Raw genomic sequence first — 19,917 nt, 5'->3', positions numbered from 1 at the left:
ATGCTTCACCGCGATTTTGATTCGCTCCACCTGTTGCACCAACAGTTCATCAGCGCTATGAACACATTTTTCACAGTTGCATTTTTCAGCAGATCGCCTGTATCTGATCTAACCCCTAACACACAGATTCTATCCGATACTCAACACTAGAACAAGAGAATAAGGTGAGGTTAAGGGCCATCAAGTTGAGATCCACTGGGGGCCTTTCCCGGATACAAGATCCATGGGTCTGCTCCGTTGTTTACTCCCCCAAACAAACCCATAACATTGCATTCCTTCTGACTTACAACAAACACTTCCACCCCACACCTGCCCCCATTCCAATCATTCCAATCATTCCAATCATTCTAATCCTTCCAATCCTTTCATTCCACGTGGTTCGCTCTGGCTATCCACATTAATTGCCTACTATGTTGAAAGCCCTGATGGGCGGGGGCCGCTCGTCGTCCTCATCCGACGTTCGCAGCAGTTCTAAGAGCAGCCGGCGCAAGTCCGACAGACCTGACAATTCTGACACAAGATCGATCTCAAGTCGCAAGTCCGCACGGGGTGACGACCGTGACTGCGGCCTGGGTGATTTGTCGTCTTATCCGTCTTCGGCTCCCCGCAGTAAGCGTGGCCCACTTAGCACCGCTGGCGACTCTATCTCAACCTATGTGACCGCCGAGACAGAACCCATTGATGACGCCGATCGCGACTATATTGAACGCACACCCAAACGCAGAGACAGTGAACGAGAAAGCAAGAGTTCTCGTCAGCGCGACCAGGACCGATCTGAAAATCCAGAGCGCGAGAAGAGAGGTAGCCGCCGAGGAACAGAAGATACTCTGGACGATGACTTGGATCGGGAGCGCGACAGTCGCGAGCGTCGCCGCACTCAGTCAGGGGACCCGTATGTGCCTCCGATCTCTACAAACGTGTCGGCTAGTGCCCCCGGCGCGCAGTTTGCCGCCGAGATTGGCGCACCGGGATTCTCGCAATTCCCCATGCAATACGACACTGGGATGCCATCCGCCGGCCATTCTCCAGCGCATGAAGTTCCGTATGATCCGCACGTGCAACAACAATTCCCCGGCCAATTCCCAGAGCAAGTTTCTGCCCCGTATCGGCCGCCTAACCCTGCTGGCGCTGCAGCAGACTACTATGGTGACCAAGGCCAGTCTGTTGAGCACCAACCCGGTGTTCGACCGGCTCCCCCAAGTGTGCTTCCGAACACGCAAGCTCACTTGATGGCAGCATCTCCATCGGCTAATCCACCCCCAGAGCCTAGTAGCCTGGGCGAAACTGGTGCGGCGGCGGCCTATTTTGACGACAACTTCCATGCTCCGGCACAGCAAGATCAGCCGCCGACAGTGCCTCCATTTAAACCATCGAAACCGTCTAAGCCTTCGAACCCTTCATCGTCGGGCGTTCCCCCCGCCGCCGCCGTTGGAGCTGCCGCCTATGGTATTAGTGGTATGATGTCTCACTCTGAGTCGCATTCCCCTCCGCAGCACACTACTTCGTACACCCAGCAGGGTCAGCCAGTGGTACACGACCACCAGCCAACGGTACATGACCACCAGCAAATGGTACATAACCAGTCAATGGAATACCCTCCATTCAAGCCGTCCCATTCGCATAGCTTCAGTGAAGGTGTCGGCATTGCGGCTGCAGGTGCTGCAACGGGGTACATGATAGATCATCATCATCACCCCTCTAGCCCCGAGCACGAACCTCATTACGCTTCTCAGCATTACGAGCAATCCTCTCAGGCTGGTGGTATGCCGCCGTATGCCCCTGGCCCTAGTAATGCTTTGTATGCTCCAAGCGCGGGAGGATACGGTGCTCATGCTGCCTACAACCCGGGTTACTATCCTCACGGACCCAGCGCTCTGGCTTTCCAAGAGCGTCAGCGTGGTGCCATGGGAAGATTTGTTGATTTCTGGCGTGACCCTGAGGCCGTTGGAAGATTTGAGGACTACACGGAAAGTATAGGTGTGTGCAAATACTGTTTCCAACCTGGCACGAGCTCCATCGATGCTCCTCGCAAGCACCATTACTACAGAAACCGCCGATACTCCGCCGACCGGCGGAGCAGTGGGAGCTCCAGAGTAAGCAAAAACAGCCGATACAACTCCTCTGAAGATGAGGGCCGCCGACGGTCAAAGTCCAAGCAGTCTTCCTCGTGGTTGCCTGGCATGCTAGCCGGTTATGCGACCAAGTCGCTCTTCTCGAGCAAGGAGTTTGACGATTCTTACAGCCTTCGCTCCGGCCGAGTGCCCTCCTCCCACAGGGAAGAAGATGACCGAAGGAGCCATACCTCTCGTGGTGTGACCCGTCGTTCTGGCCGCAGCCCTCACAGAGACTATCGAGCAGACTCCAAGCATGCATCTCAATCTGGATATTCTCGGCACACAAGCTCCCGATCTAGGTCTTCCTCTTCTGGCCGGCATTCGTATCTGAAGGAGGCCGCACTTGGTGCCGCAGTGGGTGGGGCCTCGCTTGCTGGTGCAAAGTCGCGTAACCGCTCCCGCAGTCGTTCTCCTGAAAGACGACAACGCCGAAAGGATTCATCTTCATCATCGTCCTTTGTTAATATTATCAGGCCCAGCAAGAAGTCCATCGCTGGTGGAATCGGGTCTTTCTTCACTTCTTCTTCTGAGAACAGGAAGAAACATCACACCAAGAAGCGGAGCGGTTTTTTCTCTTTCAAGAGTGGCTCTTCATCCTCTTCATTGGACAATGATCTTGCCTTCGGACATAGGCTGCCGATAAAATCTTCCAAGCCTAAGAAGAAGGGAAAGAAGGGCCCAGATGTCGATGCCGCTTTGCTAGAACTTAGCGACACGGCAATCCGTTTGGCTGGCTCCTCGCCCCATGCTCCTGGGCGCACTGCAGGCCAAATGTACACAGCTCGACCCCGACAATCTAACTACGCCCACTCTACCACACAGGATGAAGAATGGGTCGATGCTGAGTCAGAGGACCAGTCCTCTTCAAGTGTTAGCTCTGCGCTCGCATTCGGGGGAAGCAGCGCCGAGTCTTCCTCCGACTCCGCCAGTAGCAAATGGGGCTGGAGATGGGGAAGCAAGAAGGACAAGAAGAAGAAAAAGGACAAGCGGTTGAGTGCTACAAATGCCGCTCTGATAGCTGGCGCTGGAGCCGCTGCGATTTCTTCCGCTCGCCACCGTGATAGTAACCCCCCAATTAGGCCTGGAAGCCTGCAGCAAGTTTACCCAATGCCTACTTCCGACCCATCTCGCTTTGATGTGGCATCTGTATCTGCAGGAGAGCCAACTCTCATCAGGCCAGGGCCCATTCCCCTTCAGCAGCCTCAGCCCTTCACCCCAGTCTCCCAATCAGTGTACACTACCCAGGGAGCTGTTCCGGGGTCGATCCCCGCGTACAGCGCCCCAGTGGCCCCACCCCTCTTCGCCAATGAAGTTGAACACTATGACTCGCAGTGGCAGTTCCAAGGTCCTCGTGATGCAGCATGGGCACCAGCAGAATCAACATACGCCGACCGCCGCAGAGATCATCGACGCAGTGATTCCTCTCCTGTTTTCCCCACCCAGGAAACTGCTTCCACCCTCAAGCGCCGGTTCACTGCCAAGGATCAAGCGTCTGTGCAGTTTAAATTGACGGAAGAGCAAGCAGAGAGGGAACGCCACCTTACTCGTCGCAATGAGAACTATCGAGGTGAAGTTGCTGATCAACCGGTTCAACTGATTGACCGAGAGGAAGAGCTGGCCCACCAGGAAACCGAGCGTCGAGAGCGACGCCGAAAGGAACGAGATGAAGAGCGCCTGTATACCGGCGGCAGAGAAAATGACTCCTCATCATGGGTTGCTGCAGCGGCTGCCGGAGCTGTTGGCGCTGCCGCTGCCAGCACTATTCTTTCTCGCAAGACAAATGATGACGAAGCCTCTGAAGCCAGCCAGCGATATAATGAGCGCCGAGAAAAACGCCGCGCTGAGCGGAAGCGCGATACTGATACAGTAGCGGATGCGATCGTGTCGCGGTTTGAGCCCACTCAGCCTATTAACGAAGAAGTGACCACGGGGGAATACTGCGAAGACCAGAAGAAAGGGTCTCCTCAATCACCCCGTCCAGCACAGGTTTATGACGACTACGCCGAATTTTATGCCCCCGAGGAGATACGACATAGCCCAGATGATCATGCTCGCAGCCGTAGCTCCACTAATATGCCCACCATTGTGGAGATAAAGCCCGCCAGCGAACGAGGTACACATGAGGAGCTCGCACCCACAGAGTCAAACTATTCATACGAACCCTATCAAAACGTGGACCGCCTCCCATGGCGAGTCCCTGGGCTCAACTTAATTGAGCCAACTCCTCCCCAAAGCGTGAACGGTAGTGCTGTTCGTGACGCTACTTCTCCAACCACCCCTGTGAATAAGTCTTATGATACCAAGCCTCACGAACGACCAACCGGCTCCCGTGTCTCCTGGGGTGAGCACCAAACTCACGAGTACGAAGTCCCTTCTTCTTCTGAGCAGGATCCTCTTGAGCATGATATTTCCCCTACCGAAATTTCCGCCAAGGATGTTCCTCTCCCGGCATCCAAGATATCCCAACCCAAGGATATTTCCGGCCCATTGCAATATGGGGCCGATATTGAATTCGCGGCCACAATTGCTGCTGCGACCGCCGCAGCTGGGTTCGACCCCTCTTTGATCACAGACGACCCATCCTACCACACCCGCACTTTCCCTCCCGGGTCGGAGAACGAACACACATTTACCTCACCCTGTTCTGCATCGGCTCGCAAGCAGCCCCACGGCTTCGTCGAGGGTGAGGTCGAAGAAATTGACCCCAAATCTACTAAGAATATCACTTCTACCCCCGAGCACGTGATCCAGGACAAGGATGAGCTTTTCTTCGACGAGCCAGAATCCCTCTTAGGAGATCAGGATAGTTCATCGGGCCGCCGTGACAAGTCCTCAATTGCGCAGGAGGTCATTGAGCAGCTGAATGGTAAATATGGCAAGCGCGACCGTACCACTTCCCCTGAAAAAGATGTAGATGTCCTCTCGATGCCTGGTGGCTTTGATACAGCCAACTCTATAGACTTAGCCGACGCCAGATCCGTGGTCTCAGCGCCGGCGCCTGTTATCATGGACCCAGAGACCCCGGCCAAGTCCAAGTCTAAGAAGCCAAGGGAGAAGGGCGATGCCGTTGATCTCTCCGAGTTCCAAGAGCGGGAAATCGCCGAGTCTCCTATTCTGAAGGACGAGACACCGAAGTCCCGCAGCTCCCGGCGTCGCGGCGACGACTTTGAGATTTATGAGTCACAGGAGACGTCTCCATCTCGGGCTGAGACTTATTCTGTTGTCTCTGCTCCCGTATCGAAGGATGAAACATCCAAGTCTAAGCCCAGGAAATCCAGAAGGAGTGATAATGACTTGGGCATTGCTGAATACCTTGAGTCCGTGGCTCCGGAGTCTCGTGATGATTCTGTCTCTGTTATCTCTGCTCCTGTTTCGAAGGACGAGAGGTCCAAGTCCAAGTCCCGCAAATCTCGACGGAGCGGGGACGATTTCGCGATCTACGAGTCACGCGAACCATCTGAATCTCGGGATGATATTCGCTCGGTTACCTCTACTCCCATCGGCAAAGAGTACGTGTCAACCAAGTCAGGGAAACCAAGACGCGGTGGTGATGATTACGAGCTCCCTAGATCGCAAGAGATCTCCGAATCTCGTGACGACAACCGGTCTGTCTTCTCTGCACCTGTCTCGAAAGACGAGACCAGCAAATCTCGCCGGTCTCGACGTAGTGGTGATGAGTTTGATATCTCCCGACCAAGGAATGTCTCTGAATCAGCGAAGTCTAGAAAGTCTCGTCGCAGTGGCGATGATTTCGATCCACGTCGTGATGCCGAAGCGGCTTCTGATGACGCGGAAGGTGACGATGAAAAAAGAGACGTCGCAAGCGTCGATCCAACCGTGAAAGTGACACCTTGTCTGTCGATGACGATGCTCGCTTGGCCATTACGGACATTGGAGACGACAAGTCTGAGCGCCGCAAGCATCCCCACCGCTCATCCCGTGAAACTAACATCGATGACAATGCCTCTATAACCTCTTCTCCAGCTCAGGTTGACGAATCCCTGGAGAAGCGCCGTGGCAAGGATAAGAAAGAAAAGAGTGCAGGCTTTTTGCGAAGTGTCTTTGGCTCACAAGTCTCGGCCCCAGCTGAGAATATTCGGCCTGACCATTCTCGCTCTTCTTCTTTAGATAAGCGCTCATCCCGCGAAGCGATATCTGAAGCTGGTGTGGATGATGAACGCCGTCGCCATAAGAAGCACCGCAGCTCTAGCAATGCTGATGAGCTAGGTCCTTACATGTCGGACAAGGAGAGGAGTACTCAGGACGACACAAACCTGAAGGAGTACAGGTCTAGTAGACAGCAAAAGGAAGAGCGGCGTCTTCATCGATATGAGGAAATCGTGGATTCGGGAAGGAAACGGGAATCCGAGAAGGTATAGCATCTGAACTTTTCTTTTTACTTACTTATGTTGTGATTTTTGTTGTACACTTTATTTTCCCATATAGCTTCCCTTTTTTCGCTGGTTGATCTAACCAGCTTGCACAAAAACCACAAAACCCGAACAAAAAAAGAAATGTACTAAGCTTTTATTGGTTTTATTCCATGTGCAGGACGGATATAGTGCCAACTTCGACGATCAATTCTTTCTAAGGAAGCGCCCGGATATTCTAGCCGCGGATCAGCGTGAAGATCATGGTGCTTCGTGGCTTCCAGCACCAGCGGTTAGCGCAGCTGTTGTAGCTGCAGGATCAGAACTGAATGAGATCCCGCAGCAGAGGCCCCGGAGCCAATCCACCTCTCCCCCAGCCACAGAGAGGACACTTGACTTGACCCCGAAGTCTCTGAGCCGCCCCGCTTCACCTGGAACAGGCCGCCCCCAGGAGTCCCCATTCCCCAAGCAACGCCGACACTCCGTGGCTAAGTCCACCACTGAATCGCCGACAGCCGTCCCTCTCCACTTCCGCCGTCCCCCAACTTCCCCAGGCCTCTCGCGCGCAGTCCCCGTTGAACAACCCTCCCCCACCGCCTCCCCAGGCTCTCCAAGCCAGCAACGCAACCGCCGGCCTGCATCGGTCGAGTTTCGAAACTCGCGCGAGATACGCCCTCTATGGCTCGTCGAGCGCCACAGTTTGATCAAGGGTGAGCCTGAGACTGAGGAGCCCTTGCCATCGCTCCCATCTAGCAAGACTTCCTCCCGAGCCCCGTCAGTAGAGGACCTAAAATCCCTTCGCGAAGATGACGGCATTAAGAGCTGGGAGCATGTAGATCTGAGCCACTCAATCATGGAGAACCAGCGGCCGACTGGTCTGATGATTTCAACTGACCAAACCAACGAGAGTCATGATAGAGACCTTGATCTCCTCGGCTCGCAGCAGGCCACGCCCACTGCTGAACACTTCCAGCACGCGGAGCCCAGGAAGGAAAGGCCCAGATACGAATTTCACTCCCCCTCTGAGCTCCTGCGGGACCCCGCTGTTCTGGACGAGTTGCCTCCGTCACCTACACTGGACATCCTGCCTTCAGTAGAGGGCTCCCTTGTTGGTGTTGGCTTTAGGGAGCAAGAAACGCAGCGTGCGCTTGATGCTCTTGAGGGCGTATCTCGCCCTCAGCCTGAGGCGGAAACTCCCGCCCAAGAACGTAATTCGTCCTTCAGCAGCGCTGCAGATTTCGCCAAGGGCGCTGGCTTTGCCGGTGTTGTCGATGCAGCTGCCGTTGCCGTTGCCGTTGCCAGGGAGCATGACGAGTCTCGCTCCTTACCTGCAGATGAACCCACTAAGACACATGACTTCGGTGATATTGTCGATGCAGCGGTTGCCGCTGACGGTTCCTCTGACGACCATGGCAAGGCCCTTATCAGCGAGGAGACGCTCATTGAGCCCGTCCCTGCCACCGAAGAGAATCACTCCGCTGACAATGAGTCCGTGCACCCAGATATGGAGGCAGCCAAGGAAGTCGATCCTGAATCGACTGAACACCTTCAGTCTTCCAATCTTCAAACTCAACCAGAGACTGAAGTGGCCCCCGATAAGAATGTGGCTACTCAATCTCCTAAGAAGAGAAACAAGAAGAAGAAGGGCAAGAAGAATCAGGCCCAAGATGCGGATCTGGTAGCCTCCGAGGAACCGGCCGATCAAGAGAATTTATCCAAGAAGTTGGTGCAGGACCCTGCTGAAGTGCCTGTGGCTGAAGCTGTTACTGCTGAGCCTAAGCTTGCTGTCACTGAGCAATCCGAGGCTGAGTATGTTGAGGTACCCCACGAGCCTAGGCCTGGGCTTCAGGTTGATGAGCCTGCAGTCGAAGCTGCTCCTGTTGAGTTAGCCCCTGTCCGGACTGCTCCTAACCTCGAGGTTGCGATTCCTAAGCAATATGAGGCTGAGCTTGCCGAGGTATCCCGCGAGCTTAAGCCCGCGCTTGAGGTTGATGAGCCTGTGGTCGAAGCTACTCCTCTTGAGTCTGCGGCCGTCGAGAACGATTCTGTTAAGTCCGATGTTGCTATTCCTGAGCAACCTGAGGCTGAGCCTATGGTTGAAACTACTCCTCTTGAGTCCGTAGCGGCCGAGAGTGCTCCTGTTAAGCACGATGTTACTATTCCCGAGGAAGCCGAGGCTGAGCCTATCGAGGCCTCTCGAGAGCTTGAAATTGAGCCTTTGGTGACAACGCCTGAAGTTGGCACGGCTCCTGAATCCGAGGCTACCCAGGACACCGCATCATCGACTAAAAAGGCTAAGCGTGACAAGAAGAAGCAGAAGAAGAAATCTAAAAGTGCGTCTACTTCTGACGAGCCTGCAGGTGATACTGTCCTTCCTCGGCCCCATGATGTTACCTCTGCCTCCAAGCAGAGTGAGGGCGAGCAGCAAGACATAGGTCTTGCTGCCGAAGAGATTCAAGCACCGCCCTTGCCCGAGGATATTGCTCCTTCCACTGAGAACACCTCTGACCACACTGTGATCAAATCTGCTACCACTGATGAAGAGCAAGGTCGAAGCCAGCAGGAATCCGGAGAGCTGGTTGAGCCTGTGGAACATGTGCCTAGCGAGGAATCTGTTCTACCTGTTTCCGAAGATCCCAGTTTGCCGGAGCCTGCTTTTACTGACGCCAACGAAAGCTCAATTGCCGGTGCCACTCAACCAGAAGTGGAGGAAATATCCCGCAGCCTGGAAGAGATTGATAACCCATCTACTCCAGAGGCCCCAGTCGATAGCACCACGCCTGAAATTCCCCAAACACCCAAAGAAGACACCGAAGGCGAAGACAACTTCGAAGAGGCCGTTGAAGAACATACTCCACAGCTCGCCGAGGAAAAGGAGCCTGCAACGGAACCTCGCATCGAAGTGGCTGCACATGACCCTGTAGACGCATCAGAAACAAAGGCAGAGAAGCGGAAAAGCAAGAAAAAAAAGAATCGCAAATCCCCTGCTGTCGAAGAAACTCGCGAGACTGAATCCCAGTTAGAAATCCAAGAGCTTGAACCTGAGCAATCAGCTGGTGCCGATCCTGCGGATACCCGATCCCCTCCAATTGGCGGTGAAGCCTTACCTTCTGATCCTGAACATCTTGAACAGCCCTTCGAAACCACCATTGAGGAGCCTGCAGCTGCCCAAGAGCAGAAGCAAGTTCCATTGGAGGCCACTGTGGATGTAACACCTGTTGCAACCGAGCCAGTGGGCCCCTTGGAGCCACCTGATGAACTGTCACAGCCAATTGCCATCGAGGTTCAGCCTAGCGCCGAAATCCTGGATCCTGCTGAGGAGGGTCCTGACGAAATCTCACAGCCTTCTACTGTTGAGACTCAACCCGAAACCGAAGTTCAAGCCGAGCCCGAAGTCGCCTTTACTACGGCCCAAAAGAAGAAGGGCAAAAAGAATAAGAAGAAGGGCAAGCAGAGTGAATCTTTCATTCCTGACGACGAGAAGTCTGCTGAATCTACCTCGCCGGTACCTGAGATTGAGGCTGCCACTAAGGATATAGCCAAGAAAGCTCCTCTTGTCATAGAAGACGCACTGTTGGATGCGCCTCCCCAAGAGAGCGAGATAGGGCTGCCCGTCAAGTTCGAACAATCGCTTGGGCCCGAGCCACTTCCCGAGGCTGAGCTACTTTCCGAGGTTATGCCGCCCGAGGAAGAAGCTTCTTTTGACCCCCTTCCGCAACCAGCGATACAGGCGACAGAGGCAGAGATGCCTAAAGAAGAGCCCATCGCACCCGAGGAGCAGCCCAAAGCCGAAGAATCTCCTGCCGAGCCAGAGGCTCCTATGACCGCTGCGGAGAGAAGGAAAGCCAAGAAGGCGAAAAAGAAACAGCAAAAGGAGCAGGAAGAGAGCATTGGTTCCATTGTCAAGCCCGTTGATGCTGTACCTGCGTTCGATGCCGAACCCGCTGATCCAAGCAGGGATATTGCTCCAACTGCAGAAATTGATGACGCTGTTCCAGCCGACTTCTCTGGACCGGTTTCTTCCGAGCATGCTCAGGCTGAACAGGAGGTTGCGCCTACACTTACAGAACCCGAGGCAGCTCCATTCACCGATGATACTCTTCTGCCCGGCGATACCGAGACTAACGAGGCAATGAAAGACATCGAGCCCCCCGCTGAGGCTAAGCCCTCGATAGAAGACGCTGCCCCGTCGTTTGAGATTGAGCCCACCGAAGCTCCCGCTAATGTTCCACTTGTACCGGAAGAAGCCACCGCTCCCGTCGATATGCGCCAAGACTATGAACAGCAAGACGATGTTGTCAAGGCAGAGGAGCCGAAGAGCGAGGATGTGACTCCAGTGCCCACCGAAGAGGCCTCGGCAAATTCTCCAGAGACCGATGCCCCCAAGACACATGAAAAGTTTCCTGAAATCGAGGTCCCAATGACTGCTGCCGAGAGGAAGAAGGCCAAGAAAAACAAGAAGAAGCAGCAAAAGCAAGAGTCTGTGCAGCTTGAAGAGAAGCCTACGCCTGAGAATAAGCCTACTTCTACCGAGGAGAAGAGTGGCGAACAATTTGGCAACATTTTGCCTGACCGTGAGGCCACAACTACTGCAAAAGCCGTTGCAGGCCTTGATGAGCCTACAGAACCCGAGGCAGCCCGTGACCTTGAAGCTGAGACCAAGCCTGGAGAGGAACAAGCTCCGGATGTGCCAATCCTCGATTCCGAACTTGCTCCCGAGACACCCGCAGACAAGATTATTCCTATACCGGAGATTGCTGAACTAGCTATTGATCTTCAAAATGACGACAAAGAAAGCGGCCTAGAGCCTACAGTTGAGGTTCCCGCTCCCATGGAAGACCCCCAGAAAGAGCAAAAGCTTGATTCGGCCGTCGGCGAGGAGCCTGTTTTAGACAAGTCTCTCGAAGACGAGCCCACAGAGTCTCCACCAGAGCCTGTTGTGGAGGAGATTCAGTCTACGGAATCCACAGAAAATCCAGTGGTGGAGGAGGCTGAAGGTGAACAGACGGCATCTTCTTCTAAGTCGAAGAAGAAGAATAAGAAGAAGCGCCAATCACTTGCCGCTGAGGAAGAGCAGCCTGTACCCGCCGACGAAGAGTCTAAGGCTGCCCCTGCCGAAGAAAAGAATAACCTCGCATCCCTGGAAGAGAAGCCTATGCCTATGCTAGCCGAGAGTGAATCCAGCGAGCCCGCGCTATCTAAAGAGCTTGAACAGCCTTCACACGATAGAGACACGGAGCCTGTTATTGTGGTCGAAGAGCCCTCTCCAGAAGAAACCACGCAGCTAGAGGCTGCTACGGATGTAGCCGCCACCGAGGCCGCTGCAGAGGCCTTAATGACTCCTGCTCAGAAGCGCAAGGCTAAGAAAGACAAGAAAAAGCGGCAATCAATTGCCGCTCAAGAGCAGCAGTCTATACCGACCGAGGACGAGTGCAAGGCTGTTCCCACCGAGGAAGAGGTTAAAATTATACCCACCGAAGAGGAACCTACACCTGTGCCTACTGAGTGCAAATCTACCGAACCCATATCATCTCAGGAGCCTGGGCAGACTTCTCCCAATAAAGATACAGAGTGTCCCAGTTTGACGGAAGAGGCGCCTAAGGCCGAAGAGCCCTCCTCGGAAGTCACAGCACAGGCAGAGACCCCTTCCGCCGGCACTGAGACCGCTGAAGAGGCATCAATGCCTCCTGCTCAGCAGCTGAAGGGTAATAAAGACACGAAAAAGCGGCAATCAGTTGCCACTCAAGAGCAGCAGCCTATACCGACCGAGGACGAGGTTAACATTATACCTACCAAAGAGGAACCTACACCTGTGTCTACTGAGTGTAAATCTACCGAACCTATATCATCTCAGGAGCCTGAGCAGACTTCTCAAGATACAGAGTGTCCTATTGTGACGGAAGAGGCGCATAAGGCCGAAGAGCCGTCCTCGGAAGTCACTGCGCAGGAAGAGGTCCCTTCCGATGCAGCCGGCACTGAGACCGCTGAAGAGGCATCAATGACTCCTGCTCAGAAGCGGAAGGCCAAGAAAGATAAGAAAAGGCACCAACTAGTTCTTGCCGAAGAGGAACAGTCCGTGCCTGTTGAGGGGTTTAGGTCTGAACCAGTCGAGAAAGAGGTCACACCTACACCAGCCGATGAGAAGCCCACTCTTGAACTGGCTCAGGCAGAGCTCACTGACCCTATGCCGACTCAGGGAACCGAACAACTTGCGGGGACTTCTATTATGGCAGAAGAAACGCCTGAGGCCGAAGATCCCTCTGTCGAAGAGGTCGCGCAGCAGGATCTCCCTACCCATGCAGCCGCCACCGAGGCCTCTGAAGAGGCATCAATGACTCCTGCTCAAAAGAAGAAGGCGAAGAAAGATAAGAAAAAGCGCCGATCCGTTGTCGCCGAAGAGGAACAGCCCATACCTGCTGAGGTGCCCAAGCTTGAATCCGCCCAGGAAGAGCCCACTGTCGAGAAAGATGCGCAGATTCCTGTTCTGACAGAAGACGCGCCTAAGGACGAAGAACCCCCCCTCGAAGACGTCACGCAGCAGGATACCCCTGCTGATGAAGGTGCTACCGAGGGCACTGCGGAGGAGACAATGACCCCCGCGCAGAAAAAGAAGGCCAAGAAAGACAAGAAAAAACAACGCAAGTCTGTTGCTTTTGACGACGATGCTACTCCGATCGAAGGGCCCAAGCCAGGTCAAGATTTATCTACACCTGAAGACAAGGTTGAACCTCAGGATGCTCCGGCTGACTTGGTTGTCTCTGGAGAATCAGCCGAGGAGTTGCCAGTGGCCGAAGAAACCACCAAGTCTGCTGCTAAAGGGGAAATTTTAGAGAAGATAGAAGAACTCGCTTCCTCTGAACAAAGCAAGGAGATCACCGACCATGAACTAGTCTCAACTGCTGCGCCCGACACCCCGGTTTCTACTGAAATCGAGTTGCCAGAGCAGCCGGAACAATATGCTCAGCCTCCCTCGGAGCCCCAGTCACCTAGTGCACAAGAGCCCGAAGTTGCCTTGACTACGGCGCAAAAGAAGAAGGCGAAGAAGAATAAGAAGGGCAAGTCTGTGGACTTAGCTGACAACGCCCCTGCTGCCACAGACGCAGCGCAGGAATCTGATCCTAAATCCGAGCTTATTGTTCAGACTTCCATCGATACTCCGGCTGCGACCCCGGAGTTGCAAGATAATCCAGCCTCTGAGCCAGTACAGCTCGCAGAGGGTCTCGAGCGTGGAGATACCATTGACGCCGAGGCTCCCAAGGCCGAGGAAGTCGAGCCAACAGAAGCCGTATCCGACGCTTTGCCGAAAGAGGAAACCGCTGGCGTCAAGGAGACCGACAACGAACCTCCGGGGACTGAAGAAATTGTCGATGCTAAGGCAACTCCCTCCGAAGAACCAGAGGCCGGTGCCCATTCTTCTGCCGACCTGAACGAAGAAGCTGGTATGTCAACCAGGGAGCGACGCAAAGCTGCCAAGAAAGCAAAGAAACGCCAGTCGAAGAATGTCGACACCGATAAAGACGTTGCAACATCCGATTCGCCTTTTGCCCCGGGAACCGAGCCTGCTACACCCATTGAAGCGACCAACAGCGTCGAAAAAGTCCTCACCTCTACAGACACAGACGTCCCTGGACTTTCGGCCGTATCGGCACCCTCGCCTGCGCAACATGACGGTAAAGAACATCAGTCCCACGACTTACAAACTTACGACGCCACGGCGCAAGATACGGCCTCGACTGATAAATACGTGTCTTCGCAGGTAGAGCAGACGCCGACAGAGAGTCCTTTTTTAGATTATCCTCCCCAACCCGTGCTTGAGCGTTCAGTTGATTCCGGCGAGTTGGTGGAGGGAAATGATCAGCAGAAGCGCGATGTTGCCCTTGCTGCACATGGACGGGAGGAGGAGATGGTTGAGCCTGCATCTCTTGAGGAAATGAAGGAAGTGAATGATGGTGAGAATGTTGAGGAGAAATCGTCTATGCCGGAATCAGGTGATATCTCAATGAAGAAAGAAATTGAAGAGACGTCTGTGGATGTGCCCATTGATGCTGTCCCTGAGGCACAGACACAAGAGTCTCGTGTGGGGGTGGCTTCTAAGACAGCTGGCTCGAAGAAGCAGAAAAAGAAAAAAAACAAGCAAGAAGAGGAAATTGCAGCTCCTGAGCGCGAGACCTATATTACAGAGGACAGGGAGCAGCCTGAAGCTGCGCCTTTGGTTGAGGGCGAGCATCAGCCGGCGATAAAGGAAATCACTGAGCCTGAGCCTATTGCCGAGGCCGAACTAGTGCTATTCCCAGAGAAGCAACCGGGAGATCACTCACATGACATCGAAGAGATTGTCGCTGGCCAGAAAACCGAGGACGTTGATGAAACCAAGGATATTAGTATTCCACAAGTCGAGGCCGTTGCTCCTCCCAGTGAAGCGACCACGCAGCCAGAGGCCGATGCAGTCGCCGAGTCCGCTGAAGAGGCGCCAATGACTCCTGCTCAGAAGCGCAAGGCTAAGAAGGACAAGAAAAAGCAACGCCAATCAATCCTTGCTCAAGAATCCGAACCTGGGCCCCAGGCTGAAGAACAGACAGCACCTGAGGCGGCTGGAACTTCTCTCCAAGAAGCTGAGATTGCAACGGAGTGGGTACCTGCCGAAGTTATCACGCAAGATGAGGCTTCTACTAGCCCAGATAAGCCTACAGTGCAGCCTATTGATGTCACCGAGGAGGCCACCAAGAATCTTGTAACGCCTTCTCAACATACCGAACAGCATGTTCCAAACCAAGAAATCGAAGGTGGAGATAGCTCTTTCGATCTCTCTTCCACCGAGCCGAAGGTCGAGGAGGGAGACAAGTCGCCCGAGGAAGCTTCTGGAACCCCGGCGGACGAGCAACCTAGCGAACAAGCGCCGCCTGAACCTGCCCCTGAGCCCGACGGGGAATCGGCAACTATCGCTAAGAATAACAGCAAAAAAGAGAAGAAGAAGGCCACGGCCGCTGCTACTACTGCTGCCACCGCCGCCACCCCTTTCGAGAAAGAATACCCACAATATCCTGAGGAGCCCTCGACGATCACGCCTGAAGCTCTAGAGTTGGTGGCAGAGCAACCTATCGTCCAAGGGCAGCAGCAGCCTTCAGAGACTGAGGACAAGCCTCGGTCTGATGCAGAAAAGAGCCTAGACGAAACAACAGAATTCACAACTTCTGAGCCGAAAGAAGATGTTTCGGAGCAGCCTGTTGAGGCTCTCGATTCTGTTAAACCTCTCGAATCCGAGGTAAGGCCGGAGCAGTCTACAAAAGAGCTAGCCCAAGAATCAGCGGCCATCAATACTATTACTAGGAAAATGTCAAAGAAGGACAAGAAAAATGCCAAGAAGAAAGCCAAACAAGAAGTAATTGAGCCGGCTGTTTCTCCTACCAAGGATCATGTTCCTACCGCCGCGACTGCAACTGCAGAAGCTGCTCCTGAACCAGAGGTGACTTTTGAGGAGACCTCAGCGGAGGTTGTTCCTGCCATCGAGTCTGCAACTACCGAGGCTGATATTGAACCGGAGGCGACACTTGAAAAAAACCCAACTGTTTCTGAGCCTGAGTCCATTTCCCCGGAAGAAACCCAGGTGGCTCCGAATCACGAGCCTGAAAACACCGAAACGCCGGCTCTTAGGGACTTTAGCATCGTATCAGATAACAAGCAACTTTCAGAAAGCAAGAAAGATGAACTTGTCTCACCCATGGAACCCACTGACCCAGATACCAACAATGAGCCCCTTCATCTCGAGGATCCTGCTGAGAAGAACGACCAAGATTATGAAGCACACGTTGGGACTGATGCAGACCTTGAGAAAAGAGCTGATCTCAAAGTCGTCGAGGATCAGCCTGGAGAATATGAAGTGATGCCGCCTCTGTCCAAGAAGGTGTCAAAGAAGGATAAGCGGAAGGCCAAGAAGATCGCCGGCATCACCGAAGAAGTCTCGACTCAACAACGGGAAGAGCCTCAGGCCGATGTGGCTGAGTTACCCACGGAATCTGAGATACAGCCGACAGAGCCTGTTGTGGAACCGGAGATTCCCAAGGAACTGGAACATGCTGCAGAACCTCACCCTGCATTGGAGCGAGGGCCGTCAACTGAGGCTCCCCTACTAATTGAGGATCAGCCTGTATCCGGGTCTGAAGTTCAGGTTGAGCCTATGCAACCCGATGAAGAGGCCGTCGTTAGCGAGGAACTTCCTCTGTCACGTAAGGCCTTGAAGAAAAAGGCAAAGAAGGCCCAAAAGTCCAAAAAGTCCCTGGACACTGAGCCACCGGCTAAAATTCCGATTGAAGCAGATCAGCATGCCACCATTGTGCCGTTTGAAGATAAGAACCAGGACACAGAAGCGCCTGGTGAAAAGTCGGCTAATGACGAAGACTGGCCGTCGATTGACTGGCAAGCCAAATTTGAAGAGTCCCAGCGATCAAGGGAAGAGGAGCCTGAACCTGAGCCGGACATTCGACCTCCAGGGGCTGAGATTATAGGAGAATATGTTGATCCTTCATTCCCCGAAGTTTCGCGAGATGCAAACGAAGCTGCGGAAGAAGATAATTGGGCTTTGCCAGCGAGCAAAAAAGACAAGCTGCAGTCACACCAAGCCGCTTCGGAAGCCCAGGAGGCTTCACTGGGTCCCTTTAACGACAAAGAGATTGAGCCACCTACTCGAACAACTACTCCAGGTGGATCTAAGATTGCCAACTTATTTCCCGACCTCGAGCGTGCGGGATTCCGACGATCAGCTTTGGACCAGCAAACACCGTCGCTAAAAGATAGTGCTGAGGAAGAGACAAGAGCGGACTTGGAAGCGAATCGCGATATCGCGACCCCTGTCTCTGAAGCACCCCTAGCGACCACTGAAACCAAAAGAATTGGCGATGATTTCACCTCTGACCTGCCTAGCAGTCTCGAAAGACAAATTGAGTCTACAATCTCGGACTTGAAAGCTCAATCCGAAAGTCCTGCTGCCACGGAGGATGAATCAATCAGGGAGCCCGAACTTCCGACGCATGGCGAAAATTCCTTAGATGCGCCATTGCCATTGTCAATGGAACCCTCCAGTGACCGGAATCGTACCGAGGAACCTTCTTCTCCTACGCGCCTTCCGCCCCAGGCGGAAGCCGGAGAGGAACTGTGTGAGCCACGCCGATCACCATCAATCCATGGACGGCACCAGCATACACCCAAAACATGGAGTTTGGAAGAACCGCCTCTACAAGCTCTCCATCCCATTTCCCCTCCTCGGTCGCTCTTCGGAGGACCGACTGACGATTATGTGCGACCCCGGACTCCGCTTGATACAATCGCGGAACAAGAACCACGAGATGGCCAGGGAGCGCCCATGGCTCATCGCGGGACGCCCCGCCTGGAGATGAAGCCCGAGCATGTCTTACCTCGACCTCAGACACCCGTCCGGAAGTTTACAGACAATGCCTTTGATCGAGAGGCTTGGCCTACAGAAAACCAAAAGGGCGGGGGTTCAAAACCCGAAATTCCAAAAACGCCTGAGCAAGGGATATCAATTCTGAAACCCAGCACCAGCAGCGGTAAATTACGTCGTACAAATCGCAGTGTTAGTGGCGATCTGCGGGCGGCTAGTCGAGCGCTAGATTCCCAGCCTTCGAATCTCGATCTCGATCAGGTCCCGTCTTCCTCCTCTTACGACCCCGTCACCGACAAGGGCAAACGTCCCCTGCGAAGTATGTCGGATGTCTATGTAAGTTATTAATTTATCCCTTATTTTCATTTGCGATTGCGATTGAGATTGCAATTGCGTTGTCTTGTCTTGTCTTTGTTTACTAACTTCTCCAGGAGGGATGGGGTGAGACGCCCAACTCCCCACGGTCGCCCAGCCGACCGCCTAGTGTCCGTCGCCGTCGCAGCATGCAACATTTGCAAGACATTGAAACCCGCCTCGACCAGCTCATCTCTGAAAACCGTCTACTGATCGCTGCTCGCGATGAAGCTGAAGATAAGCTTCGGAATACCAGCGTCGCTCGTCGAAAGAGCGACCGTGCCCTTAACACCCGCGACGGCGATCTGCGCGATCGGGAATCGGAGGTGGAACAATTGAAGAACTCGGTGGAATGGCTGCAGAAGGAGATGACTCGTCTGACCCAAGAGAACGAGGGACTGACGGCATCCAACTCTGCTCTCGCCGCCGCCCACGCAGCCGAGGTCAACACCCTACGCGAGTCGTCCATGCGCGACCTTGCCGACTTACAGTTGCGACACACTCAACTCTCGTCCCAGATGGAGGATCGAGTTCGACAAGAGATTGAGTCGGCTCTTGCACAAAAAGATGTTGAATTGCGCCGTCTGCGCACCGAACTTGAGGTGGCCCGCGATAAGGTGAAGGAGCTCCAACAACAAATCGCAGCCTCGGTACATGACAATGCCCTTGTCTTCCGGGATGAAGAGTACTTCGATGCTGCCTGCCAGAAGCTGTGTGGCCATGTCCAATCTTGGGTCGTGCGCTTCTCTAAGCACAATGATAAGCGTCGCTGCCGCCTACTTAGTGAGTTGCAGGACGAAAAGATCGCAGACCGTTTTGACAATGCCCTCCTCGACGGCTTCGATCCCGATGCCTACCTATCTGATCGTGTCCGCCGCCGTGATGTCTTTATGTCGGTGGTCATGACGATGGTTTGGGAATACATCTTCACCCGCTACCTTTTCGGCATGGACCGGGAGCAACGTCAAAAGCTCAAGTCTCTTGAGAAACAATTGGGCGAGGTTGGTCCAACTCGTGCTGTGCATCGCTGGCGAGCTACCACTCTCACACTGCTGTCCCGGCGACCGGCCTTTGCTGCGCAACGTGAGAGTGATACGGAGGCTGTTACTCTGGAAATCTTCCAAACCCTATCGCAGGTCCTCCCTCCGCCGTCTCATGTTGAATCCCAGCTCCTGGATAACCTCCGCAAGATCATGCGGGTAGCAGTCAACCTTTCCTTGGAAATGCGTACCCAGCTGGCTGAATTCATTATGCTACCGCCTCTGCAGCCTGAATATGATACAAATGGCGATCTTGCACGCCAAGTGTACTTCAACGCAGCCCTGATGAACGAGCGCAGCGGTCTGACGAACGACAACAGCGAGCTCGAAGCCCAACAGTCCATTGTGCGCATCGTGCTCTTCCCTCTCGTTGTCAAAAAGGGCAATGATGTAGGCGAGGGTGATGACGAAGTCGTCGTCTGCCCTGCCCAGGTCCTCATTGCCCGCCCTAGCAAAGACAAGAAAGTATCAAAGATGATGAGCGGTGACCGCATGTCCATCGATGCTTCCAAGTCGGTCCACAGCATTGTTCAAAGTGTTACTCACAGTGTGGCACCGTCATCTATGATGGACATGAGCAATGTGATCTGAGGCGTCACACTCCGATCATGATTGCTCCCATCTTAACATGCGTGCTTGCTGCA

General features: G+C 53.9%; 1 protein-coding gene across 1 annotated transcript; it reads left to right on the top strand.

Moving 5' to 3' along the window:
* Positions 1-410: 410 nt before the first annotated feature.
* Positions 411-19,864, top strand: lah (involucrin repeat protein; the record flags this gene model as incomplete). Its single annotated transcript, XM_057189266.1, has 4 exons — positions 411-5,967; positions 6,012-6,487; positions 6,666-18,215; positions 18,311-19,864. 4 exons carry the CDS (start codon positions 411-413, stop codon positions 19,862-19,864), a joined length of 19,137 nt encoding a protein of 6,378 aa, XP_057040969.1.
* Positions 19,865-19,917: the final 53 nt, after the last annotated feature.

The sequence above is a fragment of the Penicillium psychrosexuale genome (genome assembly GCF_028828465.1).
Source record: "Penicillium psychrosexuale strain IBT 29551 chromosome Unknown utg000004l, whole genome shotgun sequence".
Classification (NCBI taxonomy): Eukaryota; Fungi; Ascomycota; class Eurotiomycetes; order Eurotiales; family Aspergillaceae; genus Penicillium; species Penicillium psychrosexuale.
Note: the sequence above shows the minus strand (reverse complement) of the source record. Positions and strands in the feature narration are given on the sequence as shown.